This window comes from Callospermophilus lateralis, chromosome 3 (genome assembly GCF_048772815.1).
Source record: "Callospermophilus lateralis isolate mCalLat2 chromosome 3, mCalLat2.hap1, whole genome shotgun sequence".
Classification (NCBI taxonomy): domain Eukaryota; kingdom Metazoa; phylum Chordata; class Mammalia; order Rodentia; family Sciuridae; genus Callospermophilus; species Callospermophilus lateralis.
In genome coordinates, this window is record NC_135307.1 from 78,869,834 (window position 1) to 78,890,683 (window position 20,850).

Consider the following 20,850-nt stretch of genomic DNA (forward strand, 5'->3'; position numbering starts at 1 on the left):
AATACAATTAACTTCTAATTACCCATATTGTTTCAGAGCTCTCTCCTTAAATTAGTAATTGGGGAAGACTGGTTTTTGGCTTTATAGCTGAGCTAGAACAGAATTCTGTTTGGTTCAAAGAAAGAACATGTGTGTGTGTGGAGGGGTGGGGTAGGGAGTATATGTGTATGTGAGAGACAGAATTTTAACTCCAGGATCAGTTATAAATTAAATTTCATTATCCAGTTTTGGATTTTTCACTGATCCAGTTAGTATCAATAATTGAGTTTCCTATAGTGTTAAGGGGTAGATGTGAATAACAGAAGGAAAGAAACAATAATGAGCACGAATATGTCCTTTACATGGACCCTAGTTCCAAAGCCTTGTCAGATTTACAATTTAGAGCCACTAACTAACCAGCTCATCAGAGAATGACCTGTCAGCACTATCAACATCTTCTTCAATGAAGTAATACTGTGGTATTGGCACCGGTGGTGTTGTTTGCGTGTAGTGAGCTGGCACATAGTGTTCTCCAGTTCTGTGCTCTCACAGCAGCTTATGCCAGGACCCTGTCCACATGTGCAGCTGGGGGACTTGTGGACCCCGTGGATCACTTCCATGGAGCCATGAATGAAAATATTACTTATTTTGCATGACCCATTGGCTTCTAAAACTTTTCTCCAGTTGGTCATATTATTGTAACTCTCTTTGTCATTACCTGGCCTGTTTCCCCTGGGAACACTGTAACATAACTTTCTGAATGTCAGTGGTGAGGAAGGAAAAACATCTTTGGACATGCTGAAGCGGGTATTTTTATCTAACAGGGTCAAGTTCATTAATACCTCAATGGTCTGTTTCTCTTGGCCACTTTTTACCGTGTCATATTGCACCTCTTCCTCTGAAAATTCTTCTTTAATGATCTCCGTTATGCTTTCTGAAGTTCCTGCAAGAACCAACCCCACACCAAGCAGCAGCAGATCTAATATAATCTCTTCTGCAGTAATGATAGAAAGATAAAAGATAAAAACAAGGAGAATATTAAGGAGATTTTTTTTATCCTTATATTAAATATACCCCATAATGACCTCTATATGTAAGACTCCTACATATATTAATGGAAGCATGATATAATGAAAAGACAATCAGTTATGTGGTCTTAAAACCCAGGTTTAAATCCCTAATTATCCACTTAAAAACAATTCACTCTACCTCATATAACTTCACTTTACTTATTGAAAGAAAGAAAGAGAATCATTATGGTGATAGGCTTAAAGTATTGGAACAAACGATTCATTTCTCTTCCTTTTCCCTTTTTACACCATTATGGTAGGTCTACTGTCTCCATGGTGGGGCACCAATCATCTCATCCAACACATTCCTCACTATCTCCTGTAGCCCCGCTACATGGCACATGACAGTTACTTGAAAAAAAAAAAAAAAAAATCAACACTAAACACACACGCAGAAAATCGCACACAGTGCCATCTCCCCATCTATCCTTTCTTTCCCCCATTTTCATCCATGAAATATCCACCTGTACCTGATCCTTTGGCAAGTTGATCCTGCACAGAAAGATTCCAGGTTGCTGCAGGACAAGTGAAACTGTTTCTTGTGAGTTTCTGTTGTTGTGTCTAACTAAGGGAAGGAGGAGCAAGAAAGGGGTAGAGAGGATTTTCTGAGATTGATGGAGGAGCTAATGTGGAACCAAGGAGGCTCAGAGAGAACTGAAAAAAATGTCCATTGGATCATCAGAATTTCAGTGACCCAGGAAGTCCCTCTGCTTCCTTTTCTGTGAAATCTCCCATATTGATACTTCAAGCTAGAGTGATTTTTTTCTTTTCTTTTTTGAAACCCTGCAGCATGGATTATGTTGCATTTCATTTTATGTTTTTCATTATTCTAGTTAGTTGGCACATTTCAGTCCCTCCACCCCCTTACTGAGGCTGACAACTCCTTGAGCCTGGAACACAAATTCTCATTCATCATCCTCATTCTGCACAGCTTAGTGTACTGAACAGTACACACACTAATTTCTTAACAATATTTGCTAACAATATAGCCTGGCTTGACCCATGCAGAAAATCACTTATTTGAGGTCAATGCCAGGAAATTCGTGAGAATCCCAGAAAATATGGTTATTCGTGGTGATAATATCCTTACTCTAGAATGACCCTATTTCCCTTTCCTTTCTAAAAATCTCCTTCTCTTATACATGATTACCATTATGTCCTTCAAAATCACTGCTCCTTGCTCCTCCGATTCCTTTGATACACCACTTTTCTAAAAACATCACTTGCAATGACACTATCTCAGAATCCTTTAAATATTTCTCATTCCTGCAGGAGGAAGTCAAATCCCATGAGCCCACTAGCCAAGTCTCTACTTGACCTGATCCCAAGCTGCCCTTCAAGGTTTATCTCCCATCATTTTGTGACACAAACCTGCTCCAGTTAGTTAGTGTAACCCTCTCTTCCTTGAATACACACCATACCTTTTTGTTCTTTCTTTTCTTCCTCTTAGAATCCTTCAAAACCTAATTCAGCTCCCATCCTTTTTTTGACAAATTTTCTTACCATTTAAGTCTGTCAAATTCATGTCCCAGTTCTCTGTACTTATCATTCATTTCTTATACCATCAACTTGACAGTAGTACACATGAACTTTTTAAAGTATTTTATTTTATTTTTAAAATGTCCTATGTGTAAAATTAGAGCAAACATTTAGCATCAAGAATGTATAGGCCTTAATTATTGGGTTGATTATTATTGACAGATTCGCACACCTATAATCCCAGTGGCTCAAGAGGCTGAGACAGGAGGGTTGCGAGTCCACAGCCAGCCTCAGCAAAAGCAAGGCATTAAGCAACATAGTGAGACCTTATCTCTAATAAAATACAAAAAATAGGGCTGGGGATTTGGCTCAGTGGTCAAATGCCCTTGAGTTCAATCCCTGGAACAAATAATAATAATAATAATAATAAATAAAAAAAAATAAGTGGATGTGTTCATGTGAGTACCTTGAAAGGGTACCTTAAGAACAGTACATGTTGGTACATGTTGGAGAAAGTAAGGAAGAAGAAGTTAAGGAAAAAAAAGCGCGAATCATTTTTTCTAAACTTCTACATCCTTTGTCATTGACATTAATAGAGAGATGATAAAAGGAAAGCAGGAAGACAATGAGGAGAAAAATAAACAGGAAGAAGAGCAGGCACAGATGCCTAGATTTTCTGAAATATGTATTTCAAATGGGCAGAATGCACAGCTGCCTGGGATTGATTTCAAATTAGTAGGTGTTCATTAAAATATATATATAAACCCCTAAATTACAAATGACCAAAATGTCATAATTCATTTGAACTGAATTTTGATCCCTATTAAATGAAAGTATTCTGAGGATAGATTCCACAGGACAGTCTCAGTTCCTTGTGCTGCAGTGGGAATGTATTTATCTGAAAGATTTGTTTTTAATTAGAAGAGAGAAGGTTAGGGAAAATAGGGAAGAAAAACCACTGAGAAAGAAAGAAGAGGAGAGGAAACCAAGGGATATTGATAGGAAAAGGAATCAGAATTAGCAGCAGGGCCCTAAAAGGAATGTTAATCTATTCCAAAGTTTCGCACAGGAAATGAAGCTAGCAAGACTCAAGTCCAGTGCTAGGGACCACCTGTTCCTTCTTAATTTCTGTTCAGATGCTGAGGGTTGTTCACTTGGTGGGACCCAAAGTTCCTTGAAGATAACAATGAAACAGAATTCCCACAGAAAAATGGATAATGAAACTCAATTGGAAAACTACCCCCCAGATGGGTAGTTTTCATTATCCATGGTAAGATTTGCCTACTTACAAGACTATAAAGCATCCTTTATTGATGATCTCACTTTTTTTCCTCCATAAATTGACTCATGCAGAAAATCACTTATTTGAGGTCAATGACAGGTTAATGTTTTTTAGAAAAGTGGTGTATCGAAGGAATTGGAGGACCAAGGAACAGTGACTATGAAGGACACAAAGGAATCATGTATAAGAGAAGGAGATTTGTAGAGGTGGGAGAAAGGAAAAGGGAAATAGGGTCATTCTAGAGTGAAGGTATTATCACTATGAATAACCATCTTTTCATCAGAGCTTGATGCTTACAAAAGACAGAGCTAACAATTAGCATTGGTCTACCTCTGCCTTGGATATGATCTTGAATGAAATCTAAATGGTCAGTGCAACAGTTGAAGTCGTTCAACTGAAAAGACCAGGACAGAAAGTGCCCTCTAAAGCTTGGGAACCACTCATGCCTGCTCCAGTTCACTGTGAATCTCTGGTATAGCATTGTAACATCATGGCTCAAAAGTACTCACCCCCTAAGTTGGCCTTTACTTGCTAATAACTCTTTATTTCTTACTGTATCTAAATACCAAACCTTCCTAACAAGGCCAGAAATAGAATTGGAGAGGGACAGACTTGGAACAAACCTCAAAGATTACCTTGTTGAGATCTATTACAGATGAAGAAACTAATGGTCAGAGACGAACAGGACCTGATGAAATTTCCAGAATTTGGAGCTTCTCTTCTTCCTTCTCCCTCTGCTTGAAAGCTTACAATGCCCATAGCTGAATGTCAGGTAACTAAAGAGTGGATTCAGTTGCAAGACCTAACGGGGGAAAGAAGTTCACAGTCTGGCTCAAAGTCCTTTCTGTGTCCTCCAGAGATGCAGAGGGGAGAAACACTGAGCTCTGAGAGTCTCAACTCCTCCCTGGGAGATCCTTCTCCATTTCTCTCCAATCTTTAAGGGGAATAGTTTCTGATTCCTCAAGCTCTGTCTGAGCTCCTTTATCCTTTCTTTTGAGGCACAGAAGGAGGTATTGAATAGAAACCGATGCAGTCTGAGCTTGTACCATGCTTATAAAAGACCCTAAGAGTAATCCCAATTGCTTTTACACTGGATCAGGGGTCAAGACTGGGATTAGGATTAAGTGATGAAGAAGCACTTACTCCAGGCACAAAATATAAAGGGGTGTCAAAACACTCAGTAATCAAGATAAATAATATTTTAATGCAATGTTTTAAAAACTGTTGAAAATAAAAATAAATTCAATGCGATATAATACTTAATATACAAATATTAACAATTTAAATAGTAGAATCTGACACTAATCCTAGTCTTGTCACTCTGGCTCTTCAAAGTTTTAGATATTTTATACATAAGAATTTTTGAATTCATTTTTATTTTTAGAAGATATTGAATTAAAATATTATTTATCCAGATGATTGGGTTTTCAAGGCACTGCCCCCTTAAATTTTGCACCTTAAGCTACTGTCCCTCACTTTACCTTAATCCCACACTTGCCTGGATGGAATTCATTCTTGGCTCTCATCAAATGATTCAGGGACAAGGAACAAAAAAATTTAAAAAATGAAGCATATGCAGAGTTTATGATTTAATTCAGTGAAGTTTTTTTTTATTGATGCAGAATTAAATGATTCCAACTCAGCAACATTGGAAGGACAAATTAATTACTAATGGCTACTTATATCACTCAAGGTTTTACCCGTATCCAAAGTTTAGGTCTGCCTCAGGGACAACCAGCTCAAGAGCTGCTGAGAGAGGACCACGGAGGATTGCAGACTCAGGTATTGATCTCAACTTATAAAACATATCCCTGGAAATTAACTGGCCCCAACTCATCACAAGTGATGAGAACAAACCCCTCTGTGGGGGGCGCAATTCGGTACCTGCAAGCAGGATATTTGGTGCCATCAGTTAGTTGACAAACTGTCATTTTGAACATTATTGTGCTCTGGTAGCATAAAATGGAGGAGTGGTTTCGGCAAGTCACCTTGTTAGAAGCAGTGCAAATATTATTGAGTTTTTGAGGCCTCTCATGGATGAAGACATGCTCCTTTTTGCATGTGTGGTCAGGTTCCCGGATGATTCTTCGCAGGATCATGTGGTTACAGTACCTCACAGGAATGGCATTCTGAGGGTAATCCACGTTCAAGTGCTCTATGGATGATCCCACTTCATCCTCATTCAGCTCATTTTCCCAGAACAGAAGCATTAAGAAAACCATCACCATTAGTATCATCAGGGGTAAGATTTCCTTTACATTTTGAGCTTTAATTCCTGTAAAGTAAGGGAGAAAGAAAGGAAGAGAGGGTAGTCAGATTCCTACTGCTCTGCCCCCTGGCTGCACCCCCATCCTTTTAGGAAACTTCATTTTCAACTCTCTGCTAATTAAAATCACGTTGAACCTGTAAAATCTGATTGGAATGACTGCTCCCCCCAAAAAGCCCCTCAGACCACATCAGCTCCTGGCTTGGTATTTAACGGTTTTCTAGTTATTTCCATTGTTTGTTCTGTCTCTACAGGCTCTTTGATAACAAGAACTACATCTCTTATTTCTCCCAAAGCCTTCAAAATGCCTAACACAGGGCTGATGAGACAGAATTTGCTCAAAAATGCCCATGCCAAATTGTTTTATTCATACTGATGAATGACTTCCTTCCCCACAACTTTCTCGGCCCTACCCCACAACTTTCTCGGCCCTAGTTCTACCCAATTCCACATGATTTTAGTCCTGTCTTCCAGTCTGTTCTTCTCAATTCCTCCTGGTATGGCTCCTGCTTGGGTCTGTGCTCTTTTCTCTCACCCGTTCCTTTTGCTGTTGCCCTCACAGGTAACATATCCTTTTGATCATGGAGCTGAGAAAATTCCTGGTGCCTTGCTGTTGCCCGACAATAACTGACAGGGAGCCAGTTGGGTGTGGGGAGGTCAAAAGTGGAAAGAGCAGAAAGGGAGGGACCTGTAGAGCAGTGTGCTTGGGTGCCACTGGGAAGGAAGAGAAGTTACCTTCAGAGGGAAAGGTAGGTGAGGCAGGTCCCAGATGGGTCCTCATGATACAAGCATGGACTTTTCAAAACATTTAGTGGAGTTCTGATGTGACCTATCCACAGTATTGCTCATTTTTTAAATTTTCCATCAGTCCTTACCACAAACCTGTGAAGAGCTACAGATAAGGAAGCAATTTGCAGAAAGGTTAAGTGAAGATGAGAAATTACAAGGGTAACAAGAATCTCAGTTTCTCAATGCTGAACACCTGAATTCTAGCTTCAGCAAATTTCACTCCCATGTGGTGTCTAGGACAAGGATAAAGACCTGATTCAACTCACAGAAGGAGATTAGAGAAGGCAATAGCTGCTAGAAACTAAAATTTGTATCAGGATGTAAAACACTATTAATAATTTCCTTAATTATGCATTTTGTCAAAGGAGCAAATTGCACTGCAGGATTGCAAGAGACACATCTAGCTCCAGTATTGACTGATTCTGAGCAGTGGCCTCAAGATAATAACAGAGGAAGTGAAAACCTGCTCTGGGTGGCTTCAGTCACTGAGTACAAAGTCTGATGATGTGAGGACACATAAGGACACCACAGGGATAGAAAGAGATGCCTGGCTCCAGCTGTTTCAGCTCTCCCACAAGAAACTACGGATTTACTTAATCTACTACAAATGTGGTTGGCCACCCTTGCACAGCTTCTGTAATTTCCACAACTGTGCCCACTTTAAGGCAATGTGGCAGACTACTGGCAAAAAATAAAATGGCCACAAAATATTTCCTAGTCTGGGTTGGGAATATAGCTCAATTGGTAGAGTGCTTACCTTGCGTGCATAAAGCCCTGCCTGGGTTCAATCTCCGGCAACACCAAAAAAAAAAAAAAAAATATCCATTTCCCATCCGACATTCTTTTCCAGAACTTTGCCATTCCTCCATCAAGAAGTAGAGTCTATGTCTTTTCCTGTGAACATGGATGGCTTTTGTGCTTGCTCCCACTAATACAATATAGTGCCAGTGATGCTATACCACTTCTGAGGCTAGGTCATACAGCTTGGCGATGGCTCTTTTGGGACATTTACTCTGGGAAACTTCAGTTGCTATGTGCTAAGTATGACTATATTGAGACTACCACAAAGAAAGTTCACATGGACAGAAAGAGATGTCCCAGCAGCCCCAGAAGCCCCAGCTGTTTCTGATCCTTGATGCCCAAGTCTTCTCAGGCTGGGTGCCACATAAGCAGTCAAAAGAGTTAGGAGGTGACCCAGCTCCAGCCACCATGTTCCTAAAGCTACATGCAAGTGCTCAAGCAAAAATCGACTAATTGAGCCCAGTTGAGTCTCAGATTCAGGATTAAAAAAAAAATGGTTGTTTTAAGCCACCATTTAGAGGGTAATTTGTAAAGCAGCAATAGATAAATGGAACAGAGGGCTCATGACTGCCAAATCTTTCAAACTGATTCAGTCCCATAAAGTTCAAGCAAGTAACAGGTGCCACCAAAGTTTTTGTTGTTTGTTTGTTTTTACTGAGTATAGGTTATGACACAAACAAAAATGAAAAACTGGATTTTTTAAATCTCCACCTAGGCTGAGGTTTTAGCTCGGTGATAGAGTAATTGCCTATATGTGTGAGGCCCTGGGTTTGATCCTGAGCAGCAAAAATAAAATAAAATAAAATCCCTGTCTGCTGTGAAACCTCCAAAAGTTCCATTTTAACTCCCCCACCTCTCCCCTTCCTCTGCCCCAAAACCCTCCCTGCCCCCAGGGTACCATCTCTGTCAGGTCTACTGGATTCCACCTGCCCCTGTACGGCCTCATCTTCACATCAGTTGCCCTGTTACCAAATAAATATCTCCTCCATTCACTTCAAAATTGAGTCAAATCCTGTGAATGACAATATTTTGCTAACTGGGAGGTATAAGTCTTACTCTCCAAATTTGGGCAAGAAAATTTACATCACTCTTTCATTTCTATACCATGCTAAAAACAATTCTAGGGAGAATTTCACTTCCTGTCATTATTAAAATGTCTTCCTCTCTAGCTGGGATCCCAAGGAATCTGGGAAGTATATTGTTCTTGCTCCTTGTTCTACTATGGGACATGCTCTGGCCAACAGCAGCAACTAAGGAACAACCATTCTCAGTTACCTCTCTTATAAAGACTCCTGGGTACAGAGATCCAGATCCAGAATCTTGACTCCTGTTTATATTCAGACTTGATTTCCTCAGTCACCTACTTTATAGGGTTTTTGACACTTATGATAAAGAACTTTTACCATTCACGTATATATTGAACACACCTACATGAGGCAGGTACTATTCTAGGCACCTGGGACACATTAGTAAAATGTGATACCTATCTCCCCCAGTGACTCAAAATCAACCCCTCTCTATGAAAATTGGTAATTGAAATTTTTAGTTTCTTTTTCCTTTTTTTTTATGATGTTGAAGATTGAACTTTGAACCTTGCACACACTAGGCAAGCACTCTACCTCTGAGCCATATCTTCAGCCTGGAAAATTGGCAATTAAAATACAAGAATTATATTTTTATTCCACCTAGACTGAAAGAACTATATATCAGGTTGAGCCATGTGGTGAATGCCTGTAATTCCACCTACTCGAGAGGCCAAGGCATGAGGATTACAAGTTCAAGGCCAGGCTGGGCAACTTTGGGAGACTCTATCTCCAAAGAGAAAGGGAATTCAGAATGCAGCTCAGTGGTAGAACAATTGCCTAGTATGGTCCTATGTTCAGTCCTCAGCAATGCAAAAAATTATTGTGTGTGTGTGTGTCTGTGTATGTATATATGTATAAATTAAAAAAAAAAAAAAAATATATATATATATATATATATATATATATATATATATATATATATATATTTATATATTTCATAGTAACCAAACAGCTTTTGTGTGATGTTGGAAAATTCTTCAGAAAAGAATAGTGGCAAACACATATGAAAAGAATTATAAATTCAGAAAATTCACATTGTGCAATCACTAATGAAATAATTAAACCAAGAAAAAAATACCTGCTGGGGCTGGGGATATAGCTCAATTGGCAGATTGCTTGTCTTGCATGCATAAGGTCCTGGGGATATGGCTCAGTTGGTAGAGTGCTGGGTTCAATCCCCAGCACCGATAAATAAATAAATAAATAAATAAATAAATAAATAAATAAATAAATAAATAAATAAATAAATTTACCTGTTGGGTGATTAAACTGTTAGAAGAGGGCTGGCTTTCACCACCTATATCACTGGAAGAGGAAAGCTAGATATCGGCACCTCCTAATATGGTATGATAGGAAATACCTAACAGACTTTATGAAGTATTCTTGCCAAAGAATTGAGTTTAAATTGCCAGTTCATAGAAAATTTAAGGAAAAGAAGCACAAGATTGAAAGTCCCACAAGGAGCCTATAATCCCAGTAACTCCAGAGGTTGAGATACAAAGATCACAAGTTCAAAGCCAGTCTCCAAAATTTAGTGAGACCCTGTCTCAAACAAACAAACAAATAAACAAAAGCTGAGGATGTTGCTCAATGGTTAAGCACCTCTAGGTTACATCCCTGGTACAAAAAAAAAAAAAAAAGTCTCACAAGGAAAAACAATGAGACCAATCCAGAATATGAGACTTTACACAGGATAAATGACCAGTTTCTTCAGAAAGTCAATGGTCAAAACAGAGGAAAAAATTGTTACAGATTAAATGAACATCCAGATTTTGAATCTTATTTGAACGGACGAGGCATTAGATAATATCAAAAGCATATTTTTCCTTTTATAAGATGAAATAATTATATAGAGAATGTATTTTTGGAGATATATTCAAAAGTATACATGAGATAACATATCGGGTATTGGAAGGAAGGAAGGAAAGGAGGGAAGGAAGAAGAAAACCAGGTAGCAAGAGAGAACAGGCACACAGTGTGGTAGATTTTATGGCAGTGTTGCCTGTAAGAGGATAAGTGAGATGGGATACATTATTTTTTCTCTCTTCTTTTGTATATATTTACAGATATTTATTAAAAAATTTAAATTCCTGCTCTCATTGAGTTTATATCTGGTTAAGGCAAATGAAAAATAAACATAATCAACACTTTAGAGTTTTATAAGATAAGTGAAGTATAATTTTAAATAAGATGGTCAGAGTAGATCCAGCCATTATAGGTTTCCCTTTCCTCCATTCTAACCAAACCCTAATTTTGTTTAAGGAGCTACCAGTTCTCCACATTACCATGGGCTTCAAGGAAATCTACCCTCATCACAGCCCTGGATGTGGATTCCAGTGAATATAAGTGATCAGGGTAATCCCATTCATGTGGAGCCAATGAGAAGGGAAGGGTGTTCAGCTGGGAGTTTTTGGAAACAGTCTGCACAGGGTAAGGAAGAGCTGCTGTAACAAAGGCATCATCCATAGTTCACTGACTCAAGGAAGTTAGGTTGTTTCTTTTTTACCTAAAGGTTCAGGGTGAAAATTATTCAAGTAAATTATTCAACTAAACACTTTTTCAGAAAATATCTAAGAATTAATTTCACTATGTTATGTGGTGGATATCTACCATATTGTCTCTGCATCCATTTTTTTGAATTGACAAATAATAATCATATATATCTATGGGGTAAATTGTGATGCTTTGATATACAAATACATGGCAGAATGATTCTTTCAAGCTAATTAGCATAACCATAGGGAGAACATCTAAACTCTATTCTTTTAGCAATTTTGAAATATATCATATATCATTATTAACTCTGGTCACCATGCTGTGTAATAGATCTTGAAAACGTATTTCTTCTGTCTGACTGAATCTTTGTACCTTTTGGTTAACATTTCCCTTTTCCCCCACCTCCACCCCCAACCTTAGTAACCACCATTCTACTATGCATGTCTGTAAATCCCACTGTTTTAGATTCCATGTACAAGTGAAATCATTTGGTGTTTGTGTGATGGGATACATTATTTTTTTCTCTCTACTTTCTGTATATATTTACAGATATTTATTTAAAAAAATTTGAAGATAAGTGATGCATAATTTCAAATAAGATGATCAGAGTAGATCCAGCCATTATAGATTTCCCCGCCACCCCCACCTCCACCCCTCCATGCCATGAGAGGGAAGAAAGAGGGAGACAGTCCATCCTTGGCATCTCATCATGCTTCTCCATGGTGCGACAGCTATCTCTGGCCTGCTTCACTCTCTCACCATCCTTCCAAAGGCTGGATGCAGGCCCTGCCCTTTATTCTTAAATGTACACTGAACATAAGACTATGGACTTTAAACAGAGTTTCTGAAAACTTTTAATTACAAAAGGTTATAAAAATCTTAGCATTGGCTCGACATGGTGGCACATACCTCTAATTTTAGCTACTTAGGAGGCTAAGGTAGGAGCATCTCAAATTCAAGCAGCAGGGCTGGGGATGTGGTTCAGACGGTAACGTGCTCACCTGGCATGCGCGGGGCACTGGGTTCAATCCTCAGCACCATATACAAATAAAGTAAAGATGTTGTGTCCACCGAAAACTGGAAAATAAATATTAAAAAATTCTCTCTCTTAAAAAAAAAAAAAAGGAAAAGGAAAAAAATCAAGAAGCAACTTAGAGGGAACCTGTCAAAGTAAATAATAAAAATGGCTAAGTCTGTATCTCAGTGATAGTGAGAATTTCAGTTCAATCCCAGTAAGGAAAAAACAAAAAAGTCTAAATGGTGATCATTTATCTACTACTCCTAGCCTTCCCCCTCACAGGTCTTCTGCACTGTCTCTTTTGTGCACTGGCTAGTCTGATATGGGGATTGCTTACTCCCCTTATTCTTCGTTTAAATCTCCTCCAAATGCTAGACTCCCATGGCCCATCTTTAGTGGTGACCAGAGAGCTTCTATGGAGGAGGGCCTAGGAGATGGGATCATGCCAGAAGAAGGACTAGGGCCCTCCCCTCTGTTCCTAAAGAGGTGTTTTCTTAGTATTTTACGTAAAACTAAAAACATGTATTGCCCATATTAAAGAACGGAAATGGAAGGAGGCTGCAGAGTATAATTGGGAAGAACTAATGACCCCACTACCAGCCCTCATCCACTGACTTTCTGGTTCCTGTAGATGATGAAAGAAGCAAAGAAAGTGTGTGTGGTGAGGAGGGGTGGGGGCGGGGGTCGTCAAGTGAAATCTATGAGAGTTTTGTGGCTATAAATTTATAAATAAAGAAACCTGGGCCTTTGCCAGGTTATAGACCTATTGAAAAGCCCTGGAAGCTGCATTTATAATCAGTTCCCAATGGATGAACCTCAACTTGGTTAACAGCATCTTCATTTCTAAAGAGTTGCACCCATCCACAACAAAACAAAACCCATTTGTGAGTCTAGAGAATCTTGAGTAGCCCAGTAGGAAACTTTTGTGTCTGGATTATTGCCCTGGTGTAGAGCTTCCACGGGGGACCAAAACAGCTCATCAGAACAGTTCTTCCCTGGACTCTGGGTCTGCCTCTTAAACACTCACTACAGGAGGAGAGTTGTTTTGTATTTTCCAAAATTCTAAATTGTGTATTTTTTCAGCAGTTCCAGATGCCAGTTCATCAGGGTCCTGGCAATGAGCTTGAGTGACCTAGGAGTGGAGTTCACCAGGGAGAGAGGCTCCAGGACCTGCACATGGAAGGAAGAAGGAAGAATCTATCAGTGGGTTTGGAAGGAGACTAAGGCAGAAGCTGGGAATGCCCTGGATTGGGGACCGTCATAAGAAACACAAAGTTCCTTCCTCTCTCCTCCATTTTCTAACCTTCCTTTCCTTTTCTCCTTCACCCAGAAACCATCTCTTAGGATACCACTTACAATTAAGAAGTTGCAAAAGCTGGGTACAGTGGCATGGCACACAACTGTAATCCCAGCAGCTCAGGAGGCTGAGGCAAGAGGTTAGTGAGTTCAAAGCCAGCCTCAGCGAAAGTGAGGAGCTAAGCAACTCAGTGAGATCCTGTCTCCAAGTAAAATACAAAATAGTGCTGGAGATGTGGCTCAGTGTTCTAATGCCCCTGAGTTCAATCCCCGTAACAACAACAACAACAACAAAAGGTTGAGACCTGATTTATTTCCTCTCCTTTTCACATTCCCTTAAGAGCTTCCCATTGATTCTCACCTACTACCCTGGTGACAAAGGATCAGATAAGATCCCGAGGATATTTCTAACCACAGAAGTAGTACACGCCCATTTGGAACTCTACACTGGTTCACAGGAGCTCTCAAGCACTCATTGCAAGCTCATATATTAAGAAACATTTCCGAGTATAATATAGCTCTTCCAGGAACCCTGGTTTTCTCCTGCATGAATGTCCATTAAGAAACCTTCCTCCATACTTCTTTCCATAACTTGCTCTACAGGCTTGCCAGCTACCTGCCTGGCCTTTTCTCCACATACCCTGTGTGTTTAAAGAACTAGAACAAGAGTACTTGTATTCCTGGTACTTCTCAGATGGCAAATGCTTGTGGAGTGGATGAGTAGGTAAAAGATATCAGGTTTTGTCCCATTTCTGATACTAATTCGCTGTGTGATTGTGAGAAAGTGAGGTTACTTCTCAGAGTCCCAGTTCCTTCATCTTTAAAACGAGGATGGTAGGAACAAATAAAGGAAGAATTTGACTGTTTATAAGTTCCCACTCTGCTTTCACAAACTAAGGTGCTAGCTTAATTAAAACAACCCACCTGAAATTCTCTTAAGATGACAATACTCTGGCTAAAAGTTCTATTTCCCTGCACACTGAGGGAATAGAGAGGTGGTCTCTGCCTCCCAACCTGGGGTCAGGATGAGCAGTGAGGAAGCAGGAGGTGAGGGGACTAGATGCAGATCCAGAAATGGGGAACCTTGATTCAGAGTATGGAAGACGATTCCTAAGAATTGGCCTATGGAATTGGCACACTGGTCAGTGGGACACCTCTGTGGATTCCAGTGAATATAAGTGATCAGGGTAATGTATGAAGAATCCCTAACCTGGAGGGGTTCATTGATTACCTTTGGCAATTGCAGAGCAGTTTTCTAGACATGTAACTGAAGGATTCATGCAACACCCTCACAAGTCCTGGGTACTCTTTCAACTCACCTCCTACTACCTCACCTATTCCCTTATCCAGGTGAGGCAGCAGACTGGAGCCTGCATATATCCAAGAACAAGTTGTTCCTGTTCTTGGAGAGGACATGTTCCGAATCAGGGGCTATAGATTTTGGCCTTGTAGTTACAGCCCCAGGCTATGCACATGGGAGGTCCTGTTCCTCCCTGTGGGAAGACCAGGTCATTTCTTGTTTTATAACTTCTCTTGTATTCCTGAAATGACTACCACCAGGTAATAGCCTAAGAGAGAAAGGTTGCCCTAAGGAGGGGAGCCCTAAGCATGCCTTCTAACAGCTATTTGGTAGGCCCACTCCTTCAGTTTCTACCTGTAAAAATGCTTTGATTATTGCATATTTGACTTCCTGTGTGTGCCCTTAGGCTGATCTCTCAACAGCCCCCTCTGAATGCTAACGGCAGAAGGACCATTAACCCAGACTTCTCTTTATGGTGCCTATTGGGACATTAAGATCTTTCAAAGAACTTCCAGGCTCTGCCCTCCTCTCTGGACCAGTTCCAATTTCCCTGAAAATCAGATAAAGTTTCTTGAAAAAAAAGATCAACAATTTTGCTTTAATCCCAAATAATCATTAAGGTTCTAAAGCACCCAGATATGTTGAAATCAAAACAAACAAATAAAAAGCCCTCCCTATTCAAAGCTCCCAGTGGGGCAGGATGAGCAATTGCCTAGGAGGCATGAAAGCTGGGTTATTGCCTTAAAACAACAACAGATGAGGTAGAGAGGGAAGATGAGAGGGGAGGGGAGGGGAGGGGGGATAGTAGGGGATAGGAAAATCAGCAGAATACAACAGTCACTAATATGGTATTATGTAAACATTGTGAATGTGTAACTGATGTGATTCTGCAATCTGTATTTGGGGTAAAAATGGAAATGCATAACTCATTTGAATCAAATGTATGGAAGATGAAAAAAAAAAAAAAAAAAAACTGGCCCTGCCATTAACCAGCCCCGTGACCCTGAACTTAGTTCCCTGGGCCTCTCTGGCCTCCTTCCAAAGTGTCTGGGTGTTGGCAGAGCTGGTGGGATTGAGGAGATGGAAATCGCTAAGAGTTTTGGCTGAAGCTCACGAGTAATCCTTTTTCTGAAGCAAGGCTCTGCCTGTCTATTAGATAGCTGACCTAGGTCTCAGTGTCTAATTGTCAACCCTCGTGCATCACATAAATCGTTTTTAGAACACAAATCCAGTCGTTTGCCTCTGATGCCCACTCCCATCCCCACCTAAAACATGGTGATAACTTTTCCTTGGTCTTAATATAACAACCACTGTTCTCCCCGCTGCCTACTAGGCCTTGCAGAGTCAGCCTCACCTAAAATCTACTCTCCCTCCATGTCCATATTCCTACTAATTAATTTTCTGAATTCATCAGACTTTCTTCCCACTGAAATTTTTTAATACATCTCATTCTCCTGTCATGGAATATTCCTGACTCTGCTCACCCTCTCCCCATTCTGCCTGGTTAATTCTTTCTTTCCTTAGACACACATTCCCAGAAATCCCAGAGAACATAAGTGGCTTCCATTTTGCTGCATAAACCCCTGTACTTTTCTTTGTGGCCCAAATCACTGGCATCCTAAATTAATTATATTTCTCTGTTTAAAAAAAAAATTATCTGGTTGTTCCATGACAGCAGAGGCCGCATTTCTCTGGTTCTTTGCAGTAATCTCTGTTTCAATCTCTGCCTGGAGTACAACAGATGTTTCATAAATATTGCTCAGTATGTATTGAGAATGAATGGCCTAAAAGAATGATATTTGCACTTTAGCTACAATATCAGCAAGCTATTCTTTATAAAAGTCAATACTTTTTCTGTGAGGGTTACTTTGGTGGGACCCAATAGTACCATATGGACGTAGGGTCAGAAAGATCAATAAAAGCAAAAAAAAAAAAAAAAAAAAAAAAAAAAAAAAAAAAAAAATTTTGATTCACCTCTAATTACTAGGTGAATCAAGGGCTTACACTTCTCTGAATCCCTCATTTCAGTTGTTAAAAACTAGATCAGTCTCTATTGGCTCCTTCTAGCTGTGCTATTTTCCCTCCCTATCCATGGTCAGCCATCTACCTTAGTAAGTAACTGTGGCCTGAACACCTTAATAAGTAAGGTGGTCTGAACACCACCTTGCTAGACAACAACACAGCTCTCTTCCCTATGAGTTCCATATCCACCTCCTGTATACAGACCATCGGCAAAAAGCAGTGCAGTGGCTAGAAGACTCCATCTACAGATTCTTCAAAACCTTAATTGGAAAACCCATGACCATACCTGTTTTATCCACAAGGGGGCAGTTTCCAGTTTGACTTGGAGGCAGAAGCAGACACTTGTCCTATTCACGTGTGTTTTGTGTCCAGCAGTAAGTTCTCATTCACTCTCCCATTTATATTCCTCTCTCCACCATCTCCACATGCCAGCAATATTTTTCAGAACTACATAGCAATTGATTCCCCATCACAAAAACCTAGTTAAGTGAGATTGATAAAGTCCTTTTGGGTTTCGCCATCCCTTCAGCAGCCCTGTACTGAAGCAGCTCTGCTTTTATATCCCCCAATGTCACAAGATCGAGTCTTCCTTAACAGCCTTTACAACTTTTGATTTAAAGCAATAACTCTATCATGGCACTGTTCACAATAGCCAAGTTATAGAATCAGCCCAGATGTTCATTAGCGGATCAATGGGTAAAGAAAATGTGGTATATTACATAATGAAATATTATTCAGCCACACACACACAAAAAGAACAATACCCTGACATTTTCTGTGAAGTGAATGGAACTGGAAACTTATCATGTTAAATGAAATAAGACAAACACAGAAAGACATGTATCACATGTTTTCTCTCATATATAGAATCCAGAAGTTTTTAAGAAGGATCACGTGAAAGCAAAAGGGGAATTACTAGGGACAAGGAAGAGGACTAGGGCTGAGGAAATAAGGAGGATGGACGTGACCAAACTATGTGATATGTATATATGAAATCATCACAATGAAACCCATTATGTTGTATAATTAAAATGCACACATAATTTTTAAAAACCCCACACAATTCATTGACCAAATATTTACTGAGTATCTTTTAGGTGCTAAGGACCTTTCTAGCCTCTGATATTTCAGTTGTAAATCAAACCTCCACTCCCCAGGAACTTCAATTCTATTGGTGGGGGTGAGAAATTAATGTTTTTTTTTGTTTTGTTTTGTTTTTGTACTGGAGACTGAACTCAGGGCCACCCAACCACTGAGCCACATCCCCAGCCCTATTTTGTATTTTATTTAGAGACAGGGTCTCACTGAGTTGCTCAGCACCCCACCTTTGCTGAGGCTGGCTTTGAACTCACTATCCTTCTGCCTTAGACACCTGAGTTGCCTGGGATTACAGGCAGGTACCAACATACCCAGCTAAGAATTAATCTTTAGAAACAAAACAAAACAAACAAAAAGCCAGCAGTAAAAGTCAGGCAGGGGTATGTGCAATGAAAAAAAAATTGAAGTAGGGAAAGGGAATAGAGAGGAAAAGGGAAGGGACTATGTATCTGTAGGGGTCAGAGAAGCCAGCTATGAAAGGTAACATTTGAGCAGATATCTTAGAAGCGAAGGACTGATCCTTACAGGAATCAGGGAGAAAAGAATCCAGACAGAGAGAAGAGTAGTTACAGAGGCACTGAGCTGGACATTTCAGAGGGTCAGTAGACGCTAATGTAGTTGGAATGGAATGAGCAACAGGAAAGAAACAAGAGATGAGGTCAAAGAAACAAAGAGAGTTCAAGAAGTGGCAAAATCACATTGGAGCTTTTTAGAGCTATAGCAAGGAGTTTTGATTTTGTGCTGAATGAAATGGAAATACAAGTTGTAAGAGAGAGGAGTAACAGATTATTCCAAAATTATTTATTTCATAGTTCTTTCAAATAGCTGAAGAGTTACCAGAAGTTAAATGCCCAACAGCATTGTTAGAAGGGAGTTTTTGAAAGGGGCTTGAAGCCATTGCTCATCAGTTGATACATCTGGCTGCAGAGCAGGCAGTGAACATATACCCAGCAGGAAGAGAGAGAATGGAGGTGAGGAGAATCATGGCAGGCCATAGGGGATGAAAGCTTCCCCCATATATCCATATACTCCCCTCAAGTGAGTAGGCTGAACCACTGCATTGCTTCTTTTCTCTTTTTGAGTTTTCTGCTTGCTGTTAATACAGCCCATTTCTGTGGCTTGGAGAAGTAAAAGGGTCATAGAGACAAACTATATGTGGCACATGAAGGATGCAGAAGTAAACTTAATCAAGGAAGACAAGGTACCCATGTAAGGAATGAGTCCGAGGAGGGGGAAGTGGGGCGCAGAGTGTGCCTAGAGCTGCTAGGATACAAGGCATGGTCTCCAGCAGGACCTATCCAACATTTTGGTAGAATCTATAACTCCCAGGGCAACTCTAAGTACACCTGGGGTGTCACTTAGAAAATTACCACGACCCATGGCCCCATCCTCAAAAATGCCAATTTAATTGATATGGGGTTGGACCCAGGAGTGAAAGGTTAAAAATTTCCACAAGTCAGTCTAATGAGACTTGAAAATCTGTTGAAAGGTTCCTTCCCAAAGGGTACATTACTCTAGACTTTTTTAATCCCACCACTACAACCACACAAATGGCCTGAATTTAAGAACGAACCCAGGCTTTAGGTGACCAGACACCTTACCAACATTTGCTTCCCCACACAGGTTACAGCATCCAAAGATGGGCCCTTGTAATAACAGTGGAGAAAAACCGAGGATTATGTAAAGCTATTAATATAAAATAAGCATCTCTAAGTCCTGATGAACAATTTCTAGATAAAGCGTATGAATCTGAAATACTGGAGCATAAAATGATGTTTATATGTTAATACTGAGGGTAGATGGTTCCTAATTTGTGTGAAGGTATACTCAGTGCGACTTTAATGTCAATAGATTTGTGGATGTACTGAGGAGATGATGCACAGATGAAAAACAAGAATATAAAAGGTGGGCTCGTCCGGGATTTGAACCCGGGACCTCTCGCACCCTAAGCGAGAATCATACCCCTAGACCAACGAGCCACTTGTAAATGGCCTCTGGATTTTATAACTTCAATAAGAAAAGTTTTAGCCACATCCACAGTTGGTTGCAAGAGTTTTTAATAATTATGGGTATGGGATGACGCCTAGTGGATGAAGCAAGTAACTGCTGTCTTCCGTGGCCAATTTCCGGAAAGCGAGATACCGAAATTAGATTATTTTTTGGAAGAATTTTTAGACGTCAGCGAGAACAATTGTGATGCGTGTTTTTATTCCAAACGGGCCAGAGATGCTGCAGGAATCGGAAGAAGGAAATCAGGGACAGTCCCAGTGAGTTAGCGGCGGGAGGGTTCCCTCGACCCGGAGCCCACCGCTTTGGCGGCCGGCGTGGTGCCGAGGACCGAGCGCCCGAGGCTGGGGAGGTCGCCCTGGCCGACCCCCAGCCAGGCTCCCGACCTGTGCCCGGCGCAGAAAGCGCGGCCTGCAGGCTACACCAAAAGTGGTCTTCCTTTTCTCTGAACGTCCTCCCAAACTTGTACGGGTCTTTCCCCTACCCTCGAGTCCCGTGGCTTAAATGAAGAACGAAAGCTAAACAAACCAGACAGAAAATATTAAATAATGACACAACCCGATAAACTTATAAATATGCACCATGAGGTGGGAGGAGGGGCAGAAGAAAATGGTAGAGAATATGCTTCCCACAGCCAGCCAGCAGGTAGCGTGGCCGAGCGGTCTAAGGCGCTGGATTAAGGCTCCAGTCTCTTCGGGGGCGTGGGTTCGAATCCCACCGCTGCCACAAGGTTTTTGCTCTGTGACAGAGACGCCTTAAAACACATGGTTTCTTCACCTTCCTTTGGTGTCTTATTTCTTGTCTCAGCTTGATAGAAAAGACGTATTCACTCTTTTGGTCATATTTCAGAGCTTTTCATAAT

At 40.4% G+C, this 20,850-nt stretch overlaps 2 protein-coding genes and 2 non-coding genes across 4 annotated transcripts; 1 reads left to right on the top strand and 3 right to left on the bottom strand.

Moving 5' to 3' along the window:
* Positions 1-371: 371 nt before the first annotated feature.
* On the bottom strand, positions 372-2,574 carry Rnase11 (ribonuclease A family member 11 (inactive)). The gene is made up of 2 exons (XM_076849346.2): positions 2,553-2,574; positions 372-973 (listed from the first exon to the last, which is right to left on the bottom strand). The coding sequence occupies exons 1-2, from the start codon at positions 2,572-2,574 to the stop codon at positions 372-374; spliced, it is 624 nt and encodes a 207-aa protein (XP_076705461.2).
* Positions 2,575-5,606: 3,032 nt separating this feature from the next.
* Rnase12 (ribonuclease A family member 12 (inactive)) lies at positions 5,607-6,047 on the bottom strand. Its single transcript, XM_076849347.1, has one exon. It carries the CDS (start codon positions 6,045-6,047, stop codon positions 5,607-5,609), a length of 441 nt encoding a protein of 146 aa, XP_076705462.1.
* Positions 6,048-19,888: 13,841 nt separating this feature from the next.
* Trnap-agg (transfer RNA proline (anticodon AGG)) lies at positions 19,889-19,960 on the bottom strand. Its single transcript has one exon. It is a non-coding gene; the product is annotated as a tRNA-Pro (tRNA).
* A 672-nt stretch (positions 19,961-20,632) lies between these two features.
* Positions 20,633-20,714, top strand: Trnal-aag (transfer RNA leucine (anticodon AAG)). Its single transcript has one exon. It is a non-coding gene; the product is annotated as a tRNA-Leu (tRNA).
* The last annotated feature ends 136 nt before the right edge of the window (positions 20,715-20,850 follow it).

Bases quoted from the DNA above. Each gene is read 5' to 3' on its own strand.
- Rnase11 (XM_076849346.2), bottom strand. From the start codon at position 2,574: ATGAATTTGACAGACTTAAATG. The intron at 974-2,552 runs GTAAGAAAATTT...TCATTACTGCAG, and splicing joins GAATTTGACAGACTTAAATG to AAGAGATTATATTAGATCTG.
- Rnase12 (XM_076849347.1), bottom strand. From the start codon at position 6,047: ATGATACTAATGGTGATGGTTTTCTTAATGCTTCTGTTCTGGGAAAAT.